The 21,312-nt window shown below is 31.4% G+C and overlaps 1 protein-coding gene across 2 annotated transcripts; it reads left to right on the forward strand.

Moving 5' to 3' along the window:
• Positions 1-17,238: 17,238 nt before the first annotated feature.
• Positions 17,239-20,765, forward strand: LOC139896072 (uncharacterized). 2 transcript variants are annotated; one of them, XM_071878652.1, is made up of 8 exons: positions 17,239-17,395; positions 18,173-18,697; positions 18,785-18,959; positions 19,207-19,513; positions 19,588-19,618; positions 19,735-19,825; positions 19,959-20,038; positions 20,151-20,765. In XM_071878652.1, exons 1-8 carry the CDS (start codon positions 17,315-17,317, stop codon positions 20,478-20,480), a joined length of 1,620 nt encoding a protein of 539 aa, XP_071734753.1. In that variant the 5' UTR covers positions 17,239-17,314; the 3' UTR covers positions 20,481-20,765. The 2 variants fall into 2 exon arrangements, with proteins under 2 accessions (XP_071734753.1, XP_071734752.1); XM_071878651.1 differs by having other exon boundaries at positions 19,588-19,660; positions 20,151-20,764.
• Positions 20,766-21,312: the final 547 nt, after the last annotated feature.

A 21,312-nucleotide genomic window follows, 5' to 3' on the forward strand; every position in this document is an offset into this window, starting at 1 on the left:
TCGAATTACATATATATATATATATATATATATATATATATATATATATATTTACTTAGTATTATTTCAAGATATTATTAGTGTACATAAAATACTACGACGGAGTTATATTCAGACGATTTTAAAATAAGTTTTCAAATGGGATAGAGCTAAGGAAATTATGGGTTATAGCTATGAAGGTTATGGGTATTGATCGAGGGTATTGCTCGTGAGGTCAACCTAACGTTTATCATTTTCGTTGCGTCTACGTACTTTCCTGCAATATTGAATCACAATATTGATACGTGAGCATTCATATCTTATCTTTTATATATTAATAGTGTATCCCTGACTAGTGCTCGAGTATATATGATTATGCATGTTTGTATGCTTAGTTTCGTCGTTAAATAGTTTATGATAAATCACGAATTTGATACATATGCTACTGAGATAAGTTATATGATATGCATGTCGTTGAAAATCTGAAGAAAAAAAATTAATAACTTTTCATTTAGAAATCGTGTGGTTTCGATGAACGGATTAAAAGATATGGTCAACTGAATTATCATTAATTTTAATATTATTATTAAAACGATTATTATAACTGTTATCAGTTGATGTTATTACTAAAATTATCTTTATTACTAAAAATTAATATTTTTATTGAAACTATCATTTTATTATTTTTATCATTATTATTATTATCAATATTATTTTATCAAATAAATATGCGTACAAAGATATTTTTACCACGTAATGTAATTACGTTAATAATACATACCACTATATTTTTATGATATTAAGTGAATTTTATAAATTTTATTATTTAAGATATATAAAAGTATATTTTTATCATATATGAATTTTAATATAAATTTTTATTTATTAATAAATGACTTGTATTATTTAGTATAATAAGATCTGATAAATATATTTAAATATATAAAACTACTATATATAAGTTATATAATAAACATGTATAGATTTTGGAAGTCATTTTGGGTCAAGTTGACTTTTGTTGACTTTTGCATGTCGGTCTCGAGCATTAGGATTGTGATACACTACGACTTGACCTAAATTGTTAGACAGATATTGACCAACATATAAATATATATACTTAATATAGGTTCGTGAATCCGAGACAAACACTGCACTTGTTCAGTGCCGTCATATACATAATTGCTACGAAATACAGTATTGTGAGTTTCATTTGCTCCCTTTTTATATATATTTTTGGGCTGAGAATACATGCGCTGATTTATAAATGTTTTACGAAATAGGCACAAGTAGTAAAACTAATTCTATGTGGGTTTAAACCAGAAATATACCCTTAGCTTGGTAACATTAAACTACTTGTCTATGTACGGTAGGCGCGAATCCTAAAGATAGATCTATTGGGTCTGACAAACCCCATCCTGACTATGGGATGCTTTAGTACTTCGAGGTTATTTTAAACACACCTGATCTGGTGTACTTCAGAGGGTAAAACATGAACGTTAAAGCTTGTTACCGGGTGCCTACAACTTATAGAATACTTTTATACACTTGCGAGTGTACGGATATTTATAGAAACTGAAATCTTGTGGTCTATTACTATTACGGAAATGATGGATTATGATAAACTAATGAACTCACCAACCTTTTGGTTGACACTTTAAAGCATGTTTATTCTCAGGTATTAAAGAATTCTTCCGCTGTGCATTAGCTCATTTTAAGGATATTACTTGGAGTCATTCAAGACATACTTTGAAAGACGTTGCATTCGAGTCGTTGAGTTCATCAAGATTAATATTAAGTCAATTATAGTTGGATGTAATATGAAATGGTATGCATGCCGTCAATTTTTGATGTAAAGAAAGTTTGTCTTTTAAAAACGAATGTAATGTTTGTAAAACGTATCATATAGAGGTCAAATACCTCGCGATGTAATCAACTATTGTGAATCGTTTATAATGTATATGAACGGGTCCTTTCAGTTGGTATCAGAGCGGTGGTCTTAGCGAACCAGGTCTTGCATTAGTGTGTCTAACTGATAGTTGTTAAGATGCATTAGTGAGTCTGGACTTCGACCGTGTCTGCATGTCAAAAGTTTTGCTTATCATTTTTAGTCGGAAATCATCTACTTACCATCCTTAGGAAATTACCTGCTTATCATTCTTAAGTCTAGACGCGTTTTCCTACATTTATTGCATCATAGTGTATAGACGAATTCTTATCTTAACATATCTATTACTGTGAACTTTGACTGACATCTTTCAAAGATTCCTCCGTAATTTATGGGATTTTGGTATTATATATACATATGTAAATTATATATTGAAGAATACCAAATCTAAATTCTACAATCTATTTCTTACCAAAAAAATTCTTTCCCTGATCATACAAGATGGATCCCTCAACCAGTTCGAGTTCCTCGGATTCCGACAGCTATGCCGATATGGATTTCCACATGAGCTCCGAAAGCAGCGTGACCGGAATGGATCAACCAATTAGCCATCATCTATTCTGGATGAATTAGAGATGGGTTCGTAATCTACTTAACCATTGGAGACAAGAAGAAGGCAATCCCTTTCATCCACCACATTGCCCTCTTGGCAATGAACCTGAAGCACTTACCGGTGAACCTGTCCGAAACACCATTTTCTCTCTCATTTCCAGAGTATCTCGTCATGATTATATACTACACCAAATTCTAGATCTTATTTATCCGCTCGTCCGAATCGACAATCACCCCGGTGTAATAGAAGAAGTCAACGAGCTTCACGCTCGGGTAGTGGCTTTGGAGAATATGGTGCAAAGGTTACAAACACCAGCAGTAGCACCAGCAGCATAACCAGTACCACCATCAATAACATCAACAGTACCATTACCACCACCAACAACAACCGCATCGCAAACCTCAACTTCACAATCTGTCCCATGAGCATCGACGTCATACGCCATGTAGATACCAAGGAATACCACAACGATGAAGTATTGATTCATAACTTCATTGGGGAAACATTCTACGGCGATTATGTAATTTCTAAAGTTTAGAAATTATCTATCTTAGCCTTAACCATAAATCAAATGAGTTTAATTTAATATTAACTCATTAAATCAATATTACATCTGAAGAAATATACACATATATATTTCCATAAAGACTGTAATAAAATTCTTTTGTACAAAATATTAATTGTGAAATTTTTTTTTAACGGGTAGGTAATACCCGAGAGATATATAAATTCACAATTAATATGTTACATTCTTCGAATCTGATTCAGCAAATAATCCATTATACTCCCTACTTTCACAACAATATACATTCTTTTATAGAAATCAAAACAACCATACTCATTCAAAATCTAATTACATATTCTGATTTTGAAATCTCAGAATTCGATTCAAGATATAACCGAAAGCATCACTCTTAGATTCCTACATCTTTCAAAACAATACTTTGACTTCAAAACTGTCCTAGAACCTCATTTCTATTCATGGAACTCACAAAAATATTTGTATCATTCAAAATCTTAGAACATCATATGCATATTAACAATTACAATATGTGTTCAAACACTTCGAAATTCCTAAAGACATGCGAGATGATGATCCAACCACATATTACCCACTGTCATGCATCTGAAAAGCTCTCGAAACCAAAGTTATAGTTTAACATGTATCCGTGTCAGATCCTTTGATATTTATTACCAAATATAATTTTTCAATCTCTTTCCAAAATAGACAGTTTTGTCACAGCTCCAGCAAATCACCTTCATTTGTTTATACGAATAAACCTTATTATAACAATTACCCCTTCATCATTGTTACCGGGGAACCTTTCATATCTCGCCACATTAGCAGTAAACTTATCAACAACTTCATTAACCTTCGACTTAAGCCTCTCCGAAAAGCCACTATACTTATTCATTAAAACCCCATCATGTACTCACCTACATCCTGTAACAATAATTGTCACACCAACTACTGGGAATTAGCAATCAGTATTTTGAATTTCGCGACAATTTTACGTCAAAAGTTATACATATAACGTCTATCTCCTAGACTTACATACTTCGAATGTGAATTTTCTGAAAAACATCCCAAACTATGAACTAGTTCTCCGAAATTGGAAAAATGATGATGAAGAAGCAAAAACTGTAAATGACTTTAACAGTCAAAAGTTTGATGATAAAGATTAGTATGGTGATAAAGCTGAGAAAAAGAGAAGGTTTGAAATTGGAAAACGGATTGAGCAGACCATGAAGGAGGCTGTGGACAAATCACAAATACTAAACCTGCCTTCAAAGGATCCAAATGATTTAGTGTCTACTGAAATCGTTAGCAAACACCTGACTTCTTATTCTAAACCTTCACAGACAAATCTTCTTCATCATCCATATTATCGTATCTTTTATTATAATATCTTCGATATTCCTGAAGATATTTTCACAACTATTCTTATCCGATATCTTTTATCTCTTCGCAATATCTGCGTTACAACATAAAAAGAAACTGTGTTAGTTTCTAAATTTAAAAAAAAAAATTGAATTTAAAATAGGAATGTTTTTGAAGTAGTGTTGGGAACTGAAGCATGAGTTAGTATAATATAATGACACTTGATCAACGTGATTATATTACAGTAAGTCATGCTGAGTTTCTAATGGAACGTGATGATTCACAGAACATACCGTCATCATGTACTGTTTACACGACTCTTACATTCTACCCAATTTTCAAACATATTAAGAACATATCATCTTGATAGCTCTATATTTTTGGATATTCTGGTAATTTGCCAAATCAAGATCGTGCCATTACGATTTTCTTCTTGGAACATTAACTATGTTCATCCAAAAATTCATATCTACGAATTCTGGACTATTATCCGCTTGACTTAAGATCGGGAAGAGAAAATGAAAGCATGAAGCTCCGAAATATAATGGAGAATATAAAGCCCGATAACAACCCTGAAATTATAAACCGTGTATATAAATGCGTATAGCAATATAAAGACACGGGAGAATGAAAAACACAATAACCCCAAGGTAATGGTAGAAGAAAATAACTTCCTCCGGTGGTAGATGAAAAAGAAGAATGACAGATATGAAAGTTAAAAGTATATCAAGAATCAATACTGGATGAAGCATATTAACGACTGCTTTAAAGTATGAATTGGGGAGAAAGACTAGAAGGTGTGAGCTGTGGAAATAAAGAAACGAAGGGGGTGGAATTATAGTAAAATATCAGACAGAGAAATCGAGACAGATTATCGCATTTAATCAAAGAAGATCCTGATTTCCTTAATCGCCGAAGAACCAAATCTTATTGCAAAGATTTTCTTTAAATTCCATGAATTCCGGAAATCAATCATAACTACGTCATCGGTTAAAACGAATATACGTTTACTCATTTCACTCTCTTGCGATAGCTTCACTTATACTCTTCGCGTAATCAAATTGTTTTATCTATATTACTCAATGATGATAAAACTCTATTTATCAACTCATATTCGTCATGAAAACATTTTTATAGTTAACCATGACGACCTCGATCAAATTTCGGGACGAAATTTCTTTAACGGGTAGGTACTGTGACGACTCGAAAATTTCTGACCAAATTTAAACTTAACCTTTATATGTTTCTGACACGATAAGCAGAATTTGTAATGTTGAATCTCAAAAAGTTTAGAACTACATTCATGTAATCAATTACCCTTTGACCGTGTTCGACGATTCACGAACAATTATGTGTATATAGATATGTATATATAATATATAATATTAACTGAAAACATTAACAAAGTATTAGATATATGATACTTTACATAAACATATTTTTTTCGATATATTTATCGACAGAATTAAGAGATAATATCAAATGATTGAATTATCAGATACATTATGATATGATTACGGGCCTATGTTATGAGGTCCACTGTGATTTAAGAAATCTATTTTTTTTTTACAACTCATTACTTAACCAGTATGATAAAGATAACGATATTTATATTTTATTTTATTAATATATATATATATATATATATATATATATATATATATATATATATATATATATATATATATATATATATATATATATAACGATTTAAATTATTATTATATATATTTTTATACGCGTATTATACGTACATAGTTTTATACTTTTACTATACTTTAACTTTACCTTTACTTTACTTTTACTTTACTTTAACTTTAATAATTCATACTTTAATAATTCACTTTAATAATTCATACTTTAATAATTCACTTTAATAATTCATACTTTAATAATTCACTTTAATAATTCATACTTTAATAATTCACTTTAATAATTCATACTTTAATAATTCACTTTAATAATTCATACTTTAATAATTCACTTTAATAATTCAAAAATCTATTATAAATAGAATTCAATAGGTTTCATTATTTCATAGAAACTTGAAAATATATTTCTCTAAACTCTCTCAATCGAATTACATATATATATATATATATATATATATATATATTTACTTAGTATTATTTCAAGATATTATTAGTGTACATAAAATACTACGACGGAGTTATATTCAGACGATTTTAAAATAAGTTTTCAAATGGGATAGAGCTAAGGAAATTATGGGTTATAGCTATGAAGGTTATGGGTATTGATCGAGGGTATTGCTCGTGAGGTCAACCTAACGTTTATCATTTTCGTTGCGTCTACGTACTTTCCTGCAATATTGAATCACAATATTGATACGTGAGCATTCATATCTTATCTTTTATATATTAATAGTGTATCCCTGACTAGTGCTCGAGTATATATGATTATGCATGTTTGTATGCTTAGTTTCGTCGTTAAATAGTTTATGATAAATCACGAATTTGATACATATGCTACTGAGATAAGTTATATGATATGCATGTCGTTGAAAATCCGAAGAAAAAAATTAATAACTTTTCATTTAGAAATCGTGTGGTTTCGATGAACGGATTAAAAGATATGGTCAACTGAATTATCATTAATTTTAATATTATTATTAAAACGATTATTATAACTGTTATCAGTTGATGTTATTAATAAAATTATCTTTATTACTAAAAATTAATATTTTTATTGAAACTATCATTTTATTATTTTTATCATTATTATTATTATCAATATTATTTTATCAAATAAATATGCGTACAAAGATATTTTTACCACACGTAATGTAATTACGTTAATAATACATATCACTATATTTTTATGATATTAAGTGAATTTTATAAATTTTATTATTTGAGATATATAAAAGTATATTTTTATCATATATGAATTTTAATATAAATTTTTATTTATTAATAAATGACTTGTATTATTTAGTATAATAAGATCTGATAAATATATTTAAATATATAAAACTACTATATATAAGTTATATAATAAACATGTATAGATTTTGGAAGTCATTTTGGGTCAAGTTGACTTTTGTTGACTTTTGCATGTCGGTCTCGAGCATTAGGATTGTGATACACTACGACTTGACCTAAATTGTTAGACAGATATTGACCAACATATAAATATATATACTTAATATAGGTTCGTGAATCCGAGACAAACACTGCACTTGTTCAGTGCTGTCATATACATAATTGCTACGAAATACAGTATTGTGAGTTTCATTTGCTCCCTTTTTATATATATTTTTGGGCTGAGAATACATGCGCTGATTTATAAATGTTTTACGAAATAGGCACAAGTAGTAAAACTAATTCTATGTGGGTTTAAACCAGAAATATACCCTTAGCTTGGTAACATTAAACTACTTGTCTATGTACGGTAGGCGCGAATCCTAAAGATAGATCTATTGGGTCTGACAAACCCCATCCTGACTATGGGATGCTTTAGTACTTCGAGGTTATTTTAAACACACCTGATCTGGTGTACTTCAGAGGGTAAAACATGAACGTTAAAGCTTGTTACCGGGTGCCTACAACTTATAGAATACTTTTATACACTTGCGAGTGTACGGATATTTATAGAAACTGAAATCTTGTGGTCTATTACTATTACGGAAATGATGGATTATGATAAACTAATGAACTCACCAACCTTTTGGTTGACACTTTAAAGCATGTTTATTCTCAGGTATTAAAGAATTCTTCCGCTGTGCATTAGCTCATTTTAAGGATATTACTTGGAGTCATTCAAGACATACTTTGAAAGACGTTGCATTCGAGTCGTTGAGTTCATCAAGATTAATATTAAGTCAATTATAGTTGGATGTAATATGAAATGGTATGCATGCCGTCAATTTTTGATGTAAAGAAAGTTTGTTTTTTAAAAACGAATGTAATGTTTGTAAAACGTATCATATAGAGGTCAAATACCTCGCGATGTAATCAACTATTGTGAATCGTTTATAATGTATATGAACGGGTCCTTTCACTTATTCACCCCCTTGTTCCAACCGCCAATCATCCCAGAATAGTAGAAGAAGTCAACGAGCTTCGCGCTCGAGTAGTGGCTCTGGAGAATATGGTGCGAAACCTACGAACACCAGCAGCAGTACCAGCAGCATAACCAGTACCACCAATACCATCAACATCACCACCAACAGCATCAGCTTCATCAACAACAACATCCGCATCCCACGCCTTAACATCACACTCGGTACCTCGGATATCAACATCATACGCCCATAGATACCAAGGAATATCAGTAATAATGAGTTAAGATGTATTGACTCATTCTTTGTGAAGAATTATATATGTATACCTTATATATATATATATATATATATATATATATATATATATATATATATATATATATATATATATATATATATATATGATTTGGAACAATAATAAATCTTGTCGTACTAAGCAATTACGTGTGAATCTCAACTAGTATTTACTACTTGGTTAATTCATATCACTAATATGCTATGATGTACACCCTTCGTTAATGACTTAACAATTGTTAATCAATGCTTCAACACAATAAACTCCATATCATAATAAATCAAGTGTAACGATGAATGTATTGATTCATAACTTCATTAGCGAAATATTTCGCGACAATTATGAAATCTCTAAAGCTTTTGGAGATTATTCATTCTCGTTTCAACCGTAAATCAAATGAGTTTAATATTATATTAAATCCATGATTACATCGGAAGGAAAATATATATGTATGTATAGTTTCATAAAGACTGTAATTAAAACTCTTTTGTACAAACTGTTAATTGTGAAAATATTTTAACGGATAGGTAATACCCTAGAAATATTTATATCTCACATTAATATGTTACATTGTACATTCTTCAATTCTGATTCTCATGAATTGTATTCATTCATATTCTATGATGAATTATCATATCAAACCACCTAAATTATCATTCATTGCTTTTAAAATCAATAACGCCTATTCGTTAACCATTAGATCTGTTAACGATTACAATCAGCGTTTAATCATCTAAAAATAAAATTTCTTGAAACCATCTCGGATTGATAACCAATGATTCAGATATGGTAGCATTAAATGCAGAGGAAACAGAAGAATTTTCCTCGTCATTGGATCATAGGAAATCTAAGATATCACCGTATCTTTCATTATAAATATCCTCTATATTTCTGAAGATATCTTCATAACGATTCTTGACCACAATTAATTGTCTCCTTGCGATATCTTTATCACATCATAAAGGAAACTGTTTTAGTTTCTATATTCTGTAAAATTCAAGTTTAAATTATGAATGATTTGAAGTAGTGTTGGGAATTGAAGCATGAGTTAGTATAATATAATGACGTCAGGCCAACGTGATTATATTACAGTAAGTCATGCTAAATTTTTAATGGAAGATGATGATTCATAGACTTTATAATCATCATTTGCCATGTTACACGACTTTTACATTCTACTTAAATCTCTAAACATATCAAGAACATATTTTCTTGATAGTTCTATCTTTTTCGGATATTTTGGTAATTTGATAAATCAAATCGTGCTATTACCTTTCTTTTCTGCTTTGTATATTATGATCATTCAAAACTTCATACATACGAATTCTGGACCATTACTCGCTTTACTTAGAGTCGAGAGGAGAATAAAAAGGCAAAGAGCTTCGACATATAAGGGAAAATATAAAGCCCGATAACGATACCGAAATTACAAACCGTGTATATCAATACGTATAGCGACATAAAGACACGGGAGAATTAAAAACACTATAATCCCAAGATAAAAGTAGAAGAAAACAAATTCCTCTGGTGGTAAATGAAAAAGAAGAATGACTGAAACAATAGTCAGAAAGATATCCAGGATAAGAACTGGATGGAGCATTTTCACAATCTTTGGAAGTATGAATTGAGGAAGAAAGTATGAATTGAGAAGTGGTGAAGATAATGAAACGGAAGAAGCTAATTTATAGCAAAATTCCAGACAAGTCAATCGAGACAATTTCACCGTATTTAATTAAAGAAAATCTTAATTTCCTTAATTACCGGAGAATCAAATCTTATAAAGATTTCAAAGATTTCTTTAAATCCCTTGAATTCCGGAAATCAACTTTAACCATATCAAAAGTTAAGGTGAACATTTAATTTCCTCATTTCACTCTTTTGTGATAGTTTCATTTATACTCTTTCTATAATCGAATCGTTTTATCCATATTATTTAATGTCGATAAAACTCTATTTTTCAACTCATATTCATCATTCTTGTTGTAAAGAATGATGATCTCTATCAAATTTCATGATTATGATTTTCATGAACTCCTCTCTATTTTGTCTACCCTAATATTGTGGCATAAACACTCAAGGTTTAAATAAGCTCACTATTATTCATCACACATTTCATGTATATTGAAATGCTTGTATAACGTCATCATCTCTTTCTGAGGAAAACCTAATCAATGACACTCTTGTTAAATCCTTTAGATAACCTCCGCATTAATAATAAAATGCACTTCGTAGAATTTATGGATCGTAAGATTTAAACGCTAGAAACAAAACAATATCCTATTAGTTGGAATTCACGAAAGGCCCCGAGCATACCTGGGAACGTGAAGACCAAATAAAACGAAAATATCCTCACCTGTTTACAAACAATGTCGACTGATGGCAACAACTAAATTTCGGGACGAAATTTCTATTAACAGGGGGATACTGTGACAACCCGTAAATTTCCGGCAAAATTTAAACAAAAATCTTTATATGATTTCATTTAACCTCGACTAATTCCGACGATTCACGAACAATTATTTGTAAATAATTACGCATTAATTTGATATATTAATATTATTATTATTAATATCCTTTTTAAACAAGATATCAATAATTAAAATCTTTATTATCAGTATTGTTATTATGAATAAAAAAATATTGACAAATATTCTTGGAAAAGTAGTAAATCAATTTGTTTATTTTAAAAAAATATATAAAAAAAATCCTTAAAATAAATGATTTTTTAATAAAATAAATAAATAAATAAATAAATTACTTTTTAATTAAAAATTATAATGGAAAACTACTTTTATTATTTTATTTTGTGCATTATCCCATTACCTAACATTTAATACTTTTGAATTTTAAAATCCCATTAAAAATTAAAATATATCTTTTTCTTTTAATTATTTTATTCTTTTTACCTAATTTTTTCAAGTATAAATACCCCTCATTTCTCATTCAAACTCACACCAAAATTTCTTCCATTCTCTCTTTGAAGAATTACTACTAGTAAGTATTCTTTTCTTAATTTTTACTTTTTACTTTTTACTATTTACTTCGGTTTATTTTTTTTACCGAAACATGTAAATAATGTTATAAATTATATGCAATTAAAATTAAAATAAATAACATGTTATAATTAGTAATATATGTTACTAAAAATTTTAAAAGTATTTTTATGAATTAATATATAGGAGTTATAATTAAAATCGAATTAATGAATATATATATGTATATACGCACCTAACGTGAAGGTTATAATTAAAGATAGCGTATAAAGACTACAAACATCACCGCTACTTGTGGCCTAGGGTGATCCTTGTTACCATTATGGGACGCTTGTGGATCTCGAATGCCAAGACTTAGATTCTGGTCAAGAGATCCTGGGCCGCTCGGTAACAATAGATCATTCGAGTGACTTGCATGTTAGCGACGAAATTTGGGCGAGATTGTACAACATCTTTGTTAAGAATTATAACCCGAACATTCTTAAACTAGAAGCTTACTATAAGTGGAAGTTTTTCATAAATAGTAGGTTTCCAAAAATAGAAACTTTTGAGAAATAGGAACCTTTCTCGAAAACCGTCACTGTCAATATAGTTGCTATATTAATAAACATACTTTATGTCAAGTTAGACATTAACTAATCAAACGTTATACCTCAAGGTTGATATCCAGATCACTTACTTGCTTTACTTTCCTTCTTGCGTGGAATACTTCAACTGCTATTTAATGTGAGTTCATCTGCTCCCTTTTTATATATTTTTGGGCTGAAAATACATGCGCAACTTTTATAACTGTTTTTATGAAATGAATACAAATACTAAAACTGATTTTTCGTGAGTTTCATATGATCCCTTTTACTCTTTACATTTTTGGGCTGAGAATACATGCGCAACTTTTATAACTGTTTTACACGTATCAACTATTAAACTGTGATATGTTGGGCTATGACCAGCAAGTCCCCAACCGACAAGTATAAACGATAACTTGTTACGGGGCAAACTTGAAAGTCTAGTCTAAATACAAGTACCAAATATTAAACTGTGATATGTTGGGCTATGACCAGCATGTCCCCAACCGACAAGTATAAACGATAACTTGTTACGGGGCAAACTTGAAAGTCTAGTCTAAATATCAGTACCAACTGTTAAAACTATGCTATACCCGGCTATGTCCGACTAAGTCCCTTCAGTGATATTTTTAATTGCTGCGGCATTCTTAATTATTGGGGATAGGCCTATCGGGAGTAACGTCCCCGATACATTTGACTAAGTCTTTGTATTACTTGATAATGAAATTAAACGACAAGGACAGAACAACTTGTCACGGGGCAAACAACGTTTAGTCTAAATATCACGCACTGGCATAACTTTTTGATCCTGCGGGAGATCAACTTGACTGGATCTGAGTGATCTACTTATGAAAACAAATCTTGTGGTCTAACACTATTACCGAAATCATTATTTATGACAAACCTATGAACTCACTCAACCTCGTGTTGACTTTTTAAGCATGTTTATTCTCAGGTACTTAAATATTGCTTCCGCTGTATATCTACTGCTTTGATGATGATTGCTTGCTATGCTTGGAGTCTTCATTACATACCATATCAATTAAAGACATATTTATCTTCCGCTGAAAAACTCAACAAAACGTCTCATGTAGAGTCGTTCTCGTTTATACAACTGTGATTTGATATAATTAGTCACAAATACCCCAGGCCCTATTTGGGGGTGTGACAAATACTTAATATACATATATATTACGATTTAATAATAATTATTAATAGAATTTATATATAGATTTATGTATATATACTACTATATATACAATTTATGTTTAAATATTAATTAGTTAACTTATTATATATATTGAACAATTATATTCAAAATATAACATTTTACCTTTAATACTGTGATAACGTTGACAAATTACGTTTGAATCCATTTATATTCAATATGTTATATATATTTAAAGTAATAAGTTTAGTTATTTAAAGTTATCTTTCATAGTAACTAAATTACATAATGGTTCATTGATATAATCAATATAATTATTTACATATGTAATTATTTATATTTACATTTCTATTTACAATTACAGGTTCGTGAATCGTCGGGAATAGTCAAAGGTAAAATGAATATATGAAATAGTGCAAACTTTTTGAGACTCAACCTTACAGACTTTGCTTATCGGGTCGAAATCATAACAAGATTAGGTTTAAATTTGGTCGGAAATCTCCGGGTCGTCACATGTTGTGTTCCCTAGGCAATGACAAAGTATAACACATGTCTGCACATGCTTTAAACTTCTGCATTCCCACGTGATCTTGTAAGGTCACTTGTCAGCCGCTGACGCGTGTCCTTTTCTGTTCAACTTTGTCTTTGACTTCTGTTGAATAGTACGATTAATGTAGACCACTCTGAAAACCACTATGCTTGTAATAGAGCATAGCTGTCTTGTGTAGTAAGCTGCATTCCAGCTATGCTGGTTCTTCATTGCTGAGTCACTTGATATTCTTGATTTGCTGAGTACACATGCTGTGCTTAATTGGAGAATACTGTCTACCTTGTGTTGGTAGACTAGGCAGTAAACTAAACACTGGACACAACAATATCTGCTGTCTATACATAAACAAACTTGTGCTGGCTGCACATAACATTTTAGTGCAAATAAATTACAGTTTTGTCACAATTAAATCCTTAATTATTTTGGGGACTCAACAATAGATAATAGACAAGTCATTCCTAGTATATATGATGGAGTTTGACTCGTTTATGGAGTAATTCCGGAGAGGTTTTATCGAGTGGTATTTAAGGATTTTGGTCCAGTCCGTCTGTTCCTCGGGATGGTTTAAGGATCGGATCCCTATGATGTAGTTCGGGTCTTCGTTCGAAAGCGCATGTGTGTAGAAAATGACCAGGATCAAGTGGGTGGGTAATTCCCTCGTCAGCGATTCCAAATAATTGTCTTTCAAAAAAAAAAAAAAAAAAACAAAAAACAAAACTATAAGGGTATGTTTGACACTAGCTTATCGTAACTTATGGAAGCTTACTTTATTTTTTTTTTTTCATATGTTCAAGGTAAAAACATTGTTGGTAGGAGCTAATTCAAGAAGTTATGAAATACATAAACTCTAAAAAGTAAGCACCTGAAAATAACTTATAAAAATAATCTAGGAGCTTATAATAAAATTACATCATTACCCCTAATATAGCAATATTTTTTTGTCCTTAAATGTCATTTTACTTGAATAAGCTCCATGTAATTTACATATAAACTCCGGTTTCTATCTTAAAATATTGACTCTAGCTTACACTAGAAGCTTCAACTCAAACTACCATCTAATTTCATCCAAATACACTCTAAATTGATTTCATACACTCATGATACTTATTCTCCTAGACATGTAATTTTATGTTCAATAGATAAAAGTAAATAAATTTTGATTGATAGGGGAATATTCATTTGAATCCATAAATTAAGTTAAGATCCAATGGATCAAGGAGAGAGCGATATGTGGCGCGAAAATCACATGTGATTGAAAAAAAATTAAAAAAAAAATATTTCGAAATTTTTTTTTCGAAATTTTTTTTATCGAAATTTTTTTTTCAAATTTTTTTTTACAATCAATGTGATGTACCTGCACAATCACATGTGATTGAATTGTACAATCACATGTAATTGAATTTAACATGCATAATCACATGTTATTGTAAAAAAAAAATTCGAAAAAAAATTAATTTTGAATTAAAATTTTTTTTTTCAAATTTTTTTTTTTAAATATATTTTTTTCAATCACATGTGATTTTTGCGCCACTTGTCGCTCTGTCATTGGTCTCTTAGATTTCAAAGAAATTAATGGACGTAAGGAATTACAACTCTTGACTGATATTACACTTTTAGTGAGTTGTAATAATTAATCATATCTTTATTATATGTACGATATACTGGAACTTAGACGCTTATATTTGAAAGGCAATAGATTTCATTTTTTTTTTTTTTTGACAACTCAAATCCAATTTTTTTTTTCTTTTGAGATTCATTTAGTTCGATTTTAACGAATCGAAACATTCCTCTTTACAAGGGTAAAGTTCATTATAACTTAAAAGTGCTTGAATTTTGTAATAAATGATACGAGAAAACGGTATATCATATATGACGTAATCATACATGTTACGGGAAAGTGTATATCATATATGCGTGTTCCTGAAGCCTATTCGTCGTTGGATCTCAGATTTAGGGTGGTTTGTGTTATGGTTTAGCTTGGTCAAAAAATGTTGTGTATTGCTAGATTTCATGTGGAGTTTTTGGATGGTTTCCTGGATCATTTGGATGGATGGTGTTCATCGAATTTTTTTCAGCTGGTGCGTTTTAGATGAAGTGTTTGTCAGCTTTTTTTGTTCGCCAGTTGTGTTACTCGGAGGTGGCTGGGTGTTTTTCGACTGTTTACCGACAACTTTCTAATGGATTGTCGGCGATTCTGTTGCGGAAGCGGACAGTGTTCGTTAGTTTGTCTCCCCTGTTTATTTTTTTATTTCTGTGGGCTTGGGGGCCTCCGGTTTTCTTTTCGTTGATTTTTGGGTATATGGAATTGTTTAGTGTAGTCGATGTTTCGGATTCCTTGTTATAGCTTTAGTCATGTTTCGTTACTAGACAAATGCGTTAGTCACCGTGTTGCTTGATGTATTGTTTGTTTAGGTTGTTGTTAGTTAAGTTTCGTTGTTGGTTTTAATTGTATCGGTCATACTTGTAAATTTTTGGATTCGTTTAATATTATTTTGGGAAAAAAATAAAAATATATGGGTTGTGTTGGTGATTTTAGTATCATACAACATACATTTTACTGATTTTAGTGAACTGAGATTTACTTGAATGCAAGAGTTAGCTAGTTATACTTAACAACGGGTTCGGGGAGTGTGGAGTACACGCCCGTAAGAGTTGGCTACTAACTGCCGTGCAAATCGCGGGGGTCAAGGCCCCTTGCGTGATCCAAGGAGCAGCGCCCGTGCCAAGTGTTATATCTTTTCGTTTAACAACTTTTCATGGTTAAATGAAATGTCACAAACTTTCAAAACAACTGTCAGTATATCAGTTTTCCAAAAACGCTTTTGGCATTCTTCATTCATATTAACAACAACAGAAACACACAGATTCTCTCAATACGTGATTTTTTCTTCTTGTCTGGAAACAAAATCGTTCATGTCTTATCTCAATTAGAATTTCGTGTTAACCCGAAGCTTGTGAAAGAAAAAATACTTAATTAGAAAATTAGAAAAGTGTTTCACGATTCAAAAACCAATCCAATTATCTATTTTCATACCCGTTTTGTTACGGGTTGACATAACATACATAAATCATACAATACATATACAAATTTGGTAGTGTTTGTAGTATACGATGGTGGGTGAGTGCCGTGGTACGAGGTGGATGTTGTTGGTGGCTCACAATTATCTAACCCTCACTTTTTCTTCTTATATTTGTCATTGTCACTGCTGTCATCTCTCCTTTTCTTAATTCTTATTTTTGCCTGAGGTTTTTACAGGGGTGTCCCTTATTTTATTTATTTACTTATTTATCTATTATTTGTCATTCTATAATTATGACATTTGGTTGAAGCCGTTGAACACACAAATCATTATTCATCTATGGCTAAAACCTCTGCTGCTGCTGATGAAGAACCTCTTAATTCCATATCAGTTGATCTTCAACCTCCTATCATTTACAAGGTATCTTCAACTGCAATTCATCTCTTTTTCACTTACATATATACATAATTGAATGAATACTTTTAATTTTTGTTCATGAAATTGATTCATCTAATTTTGGACTTCTTTTTAGCTTCTGATTTTTCAAGAAAATTTACCCAAAAAGTTAATACCTTTTTAAGTAAATAATAATGGAGGGTGTCTGTGTCTCACATAATCACACATAAATTAAGTAAAGTGGGGAACACATTTGTGAATAATTGAAGTTATATGATCTGGGGAATTTTTTTTTTTTTTTTTTTTTTTATCATATATTTTTTTTTCTTCTGGATTTCTGCAATATCAACCACAATAATTGCTACTTGTTTCAGAATCAGATAGAATACATGTTGATGTGAATTTGTTTTGCTGCAAGATTTTGTCTTTTGGGTTTCGGATTTGGGTTATGTTATCAAATTTTATCATTTGGATTTGGGTTTATTTATGTTGATGCCACAAAGTAATGATTTTTTTAGTTTATTATTATCATTTTTTTTTATAATTTTGCTAAAATTACAAATTGGTAGCTATTCATCTTGTTAAAACGAACAATTTTATGTTCAAAGATTAGAAGTAATAGTCAATCATGGAGTCTTATTAGAAATCGACTTGTTTGCTTTCTGAACCTACTTCTTAGTTAAAGACCATTTTGTATGCTAGATATTACTCTATCTTTTTAGCAAAAAAATTTGAAGCTACTTATTAGTTATAATTAGGTTGATTCACATGATTATGCTAATTAAATTGGCATATACTTAGGTTGGACAATCAAGTGAAATAAGTGAAGTTACCACAACTAGCGAAATAAATGAAGTGGCTACAACTAGTCAGCATTCAGAACCACAACACCTGGTTTTACAAATACCTGAAATAACATACGATACATATACCAAAAATAATACTACAAAGATGAATTCACCTTTAACACCACAACAAACTCCAAAAAGAGTAAACTTTTCACCGTTACAAAGCCCTACGTATACTTACGCTAAATATCACGACTCATCGTTAAGTCCCTCGTCATCTAGAGATAATAAATCATCCATCAAAAGCCTTATTCCTAGATTAAGCTTCAAATTTAAAAACCGAACTTCAGATATCGAAAAAGCTGCTATCCTAGCCCTTGGGGGGTCACCATCAGAGATTCGGGGAAAGGCTAAAATGTCGAGAAATTTATCGTTTTCGAAATTATTTTCGTCCAAAATGAAAAGAACATCATCTTTGCCTGTTACTCCTATTGCTCACTCAAATCCAGAGTCTATGCATGGCCGAAACACCACTGAAGTACGCGAATCTTTAACCGTACATTTTTAACTTTTTTGAGAGAGCTCATACATTATGTTATTGTTATCTAATATTAAAGCATTACAGAAAGGTAGTATTCAACGGCCTATATGTCGTTCACATTCTGTACCTGATTTGATAAAAGATGGAAGCGTAACACAAATGGAGTCTTTTGGTGGCGTATTTCGGATAATTCCAACTACGCCAAAAGCTGTGCGAGGAACTCACCCCGCCCAAAATGTGATTCCTACAATCGAAGCTGGTAAATAGAATCTATATGAATTATATTAATATGTACGGAGTACTATGTAATATCTTATATAAATATGGATTTTTCTAACGACAGCCCTTATTGTAAATTTTAATAACCGCCACATCAAAATTCAAACTCAACCACCATGTACAACATATTTAAGCACACTAATGACAACTCTAAGGGTCGTCGCTAGAAAAATCCTTATAAATAAATGAAATTATTGAATTCTAATACTTAACTTACACTTTATAAGGAAATGATCATGAAAAAGAGGGTGAGGACATTGCAGAAGAAGAAGCCATGTGTAGAATATGTATGGTTGAATTGCAGGAAGGTGCGGATGATACCCTAAAATTGGAGTGTGATTGCAAGGGCGAACTTGCTCTGGCCCACCAAGAATGTGCGATAAAGTGGTTTAGCATAAAAGGTAACAAAACTTGTGAGGTTTGCAAGCAAGATGTCAAGAATTTGCCTGTAACCCTTTTAAGAATTCAAAGATCTCAAAGCCGAATTGCTCGTGGAAATGGAGCTTTGCATCAATATGAACCTACTAGATACAGGTAAAAGTTCTTACATTAACGTATAAATGATTCTTGAACATAAAAGTTTTTTACTTTATATAATATTTTATCAGGGTATGGCAAGATGTACCAGTTCTAGTGATCGTAAGTATGCTTGCGTACTTTTGCTTCTTGGAGCAACTTTTGGTACGTCAAGAATCTTAAATTACGCGTCCTTTTGAAGATTGACCATGTTCTTGATTTCGCTATTTGTGTATAAGGTAAACAAAATGGGGTCCGGTGCGATTGCTATATCTCTGCCTTTTTCTTGCATATTGGGTCTCCTTGCATCAATGACATCAACAACAATGGGTATTTTCGTCACTTTCACTTGATATATTCTTAATCCTGTCACAAAATATTGCAAAATTTATTTAGGGTCATATTATAAGTCTTGTAGTATGAATTTATTATATATTTATATAGTTCTGTGAACTATATTCAGTGAGGAGACGGTATGCTTGGATTTATGCCACCATTCAGTTCGTTCTAGTGGTTGTTTTTGCACATGTTTTCTACTCAAAGGTATTTTGATTTCATGTGATTTTTTATATTGTTTGACATTTGAAGTCAAACATGCTGAAAATCAATACATAATCTGGATGATGTCTGGTTTTAACATGTACAAACTTTACAGCTGAATGTGGCTGGGGTGTTATCAGTTTTGCTTGCTACATTTGCTGGTTTTGGTGGTGCAATGTGTGGGACCTCGATTATTTACGAGATCTTGAAATGGAGGGGAAGGTGGCACAATCGGTCAGACCAACCTCAAGGGCCCACGGAAATTGAACAACCTCAAGGGTCGTCAGAACTTGCTCATGTACAACAAGACGAGCCTCACCACCAAGATGGTTCGACAGATGCAACCCGGACACAGCATCTTGCGGAAACTGGTCATACACCCTCACTTGAGCCTGACCTGCAAAGAAGTCAAACTGTAGAGCCGGGTCAACAGTCCGGACCATAGTTTGGCAGAGCCGGGTGGTTGAACCCAAAGCCTTTTATCATGGATCTATTTGTATACTTCTTGTACAAACATTTGTCAAATTTGTACATTCATCAACAGTTTTTCAAGAAAGAAATTTTGTATCAAGAGGGCAAATTGGTCTTTTCAGTGGTAACACCTTGAAGATTATAATCATGTATTGGCATAACACATCATATCACATATTTACAATGTACACCTCCAAAATATCCCAATTCACCACAATAAAACTGATAACTCTGATTCAAGCTGCATGATTTTTATATAATGTCATGAAAAATTCCTTGTGAGCTTCTGCTATTAACTTTGAGTATTTGCATGTTAAAAGGCGATTTTTCTGCAGCTGACTTTATTTTTCTGCAGCTGACATTATATCTGCAACAGCTCCCTCCAAGTTTTCTGTCAAAAATTTGGCTTCACCCCTCTGAAAAAAATAAAAAATGGACCCGAATTAGTCGAATTTTAATTTTTTTTATACAAGTTTCTACAATTTGTTTGTTGATTGCAACGTTAAGTACCTGAACCAAAGCTTCAATATGTTCTTCGTCAATGGTAAGAACTTCGGTGCAGGCATCCAAAAGCTTGCATAACCCAAAATGGAGATGAACATTGTGGGTGATCAAGCCAAAGTCGACTTTAGTGCAGTGATGTGAAATGACTAACCTTCGGAAGGGGTTCCTCCAGTTGACGTAATGTGTATGAGGGGTGTTGGGGTGGTTGATTTTTGCCGATCCTCCAAGGTGAGCTAAAAAGAATGATTAGTGTGGTAAGTGTGTGTTAATTCTCTCCCAAATGATTGATTATGGCTAGTATT

The sequence above is a fragment of the Rutidosis leptorrhynchoides genome, chromosome 3 (genome assembly GCF_046630445.1).
Source record: "Rutidosis leptorrhynchoides isolate AG116_Rl617_1_P2 chromosome 3, CSIRO_AGI_Rlap_v1, whole genome shotgun sequence".
NCBI classification, from domain to species: domain Eukaryota; kingdom Viridiplantae; phylum Streptophyta; class Magnoliopsida; order Asterales; family Asteraceae; genus Rutidosis; species Rutidosis leptorrhynchoides.

What these genes read in the sequence shown, in the direction of transcription:
- LOC139896072 (XM_071878651.1), top strand. Translation starts at nt 17,315, where the DNA reads ATGGCTAAAACCTCTGCTGCTGCTGATGAAGAACCTCTTAATTCCATA. An exon ending in ATGGCCGAAACACCACTGAA is followed by an intron (nt 18,698 to 18,784) that starts GTACGCGAATCT and finishes AAAGCATTACAG; the next exon opens with AAAGGTAGTATTCAACGGCC. An exon ending in AATGACATCAACAACAATGG is followed by an intron (nt 19,826 to 19,958) that starts GTATTTTCGTCA and finishes AACTATATTCAG; the next exon opens with TGAGGAGACGGTATGCTTGG.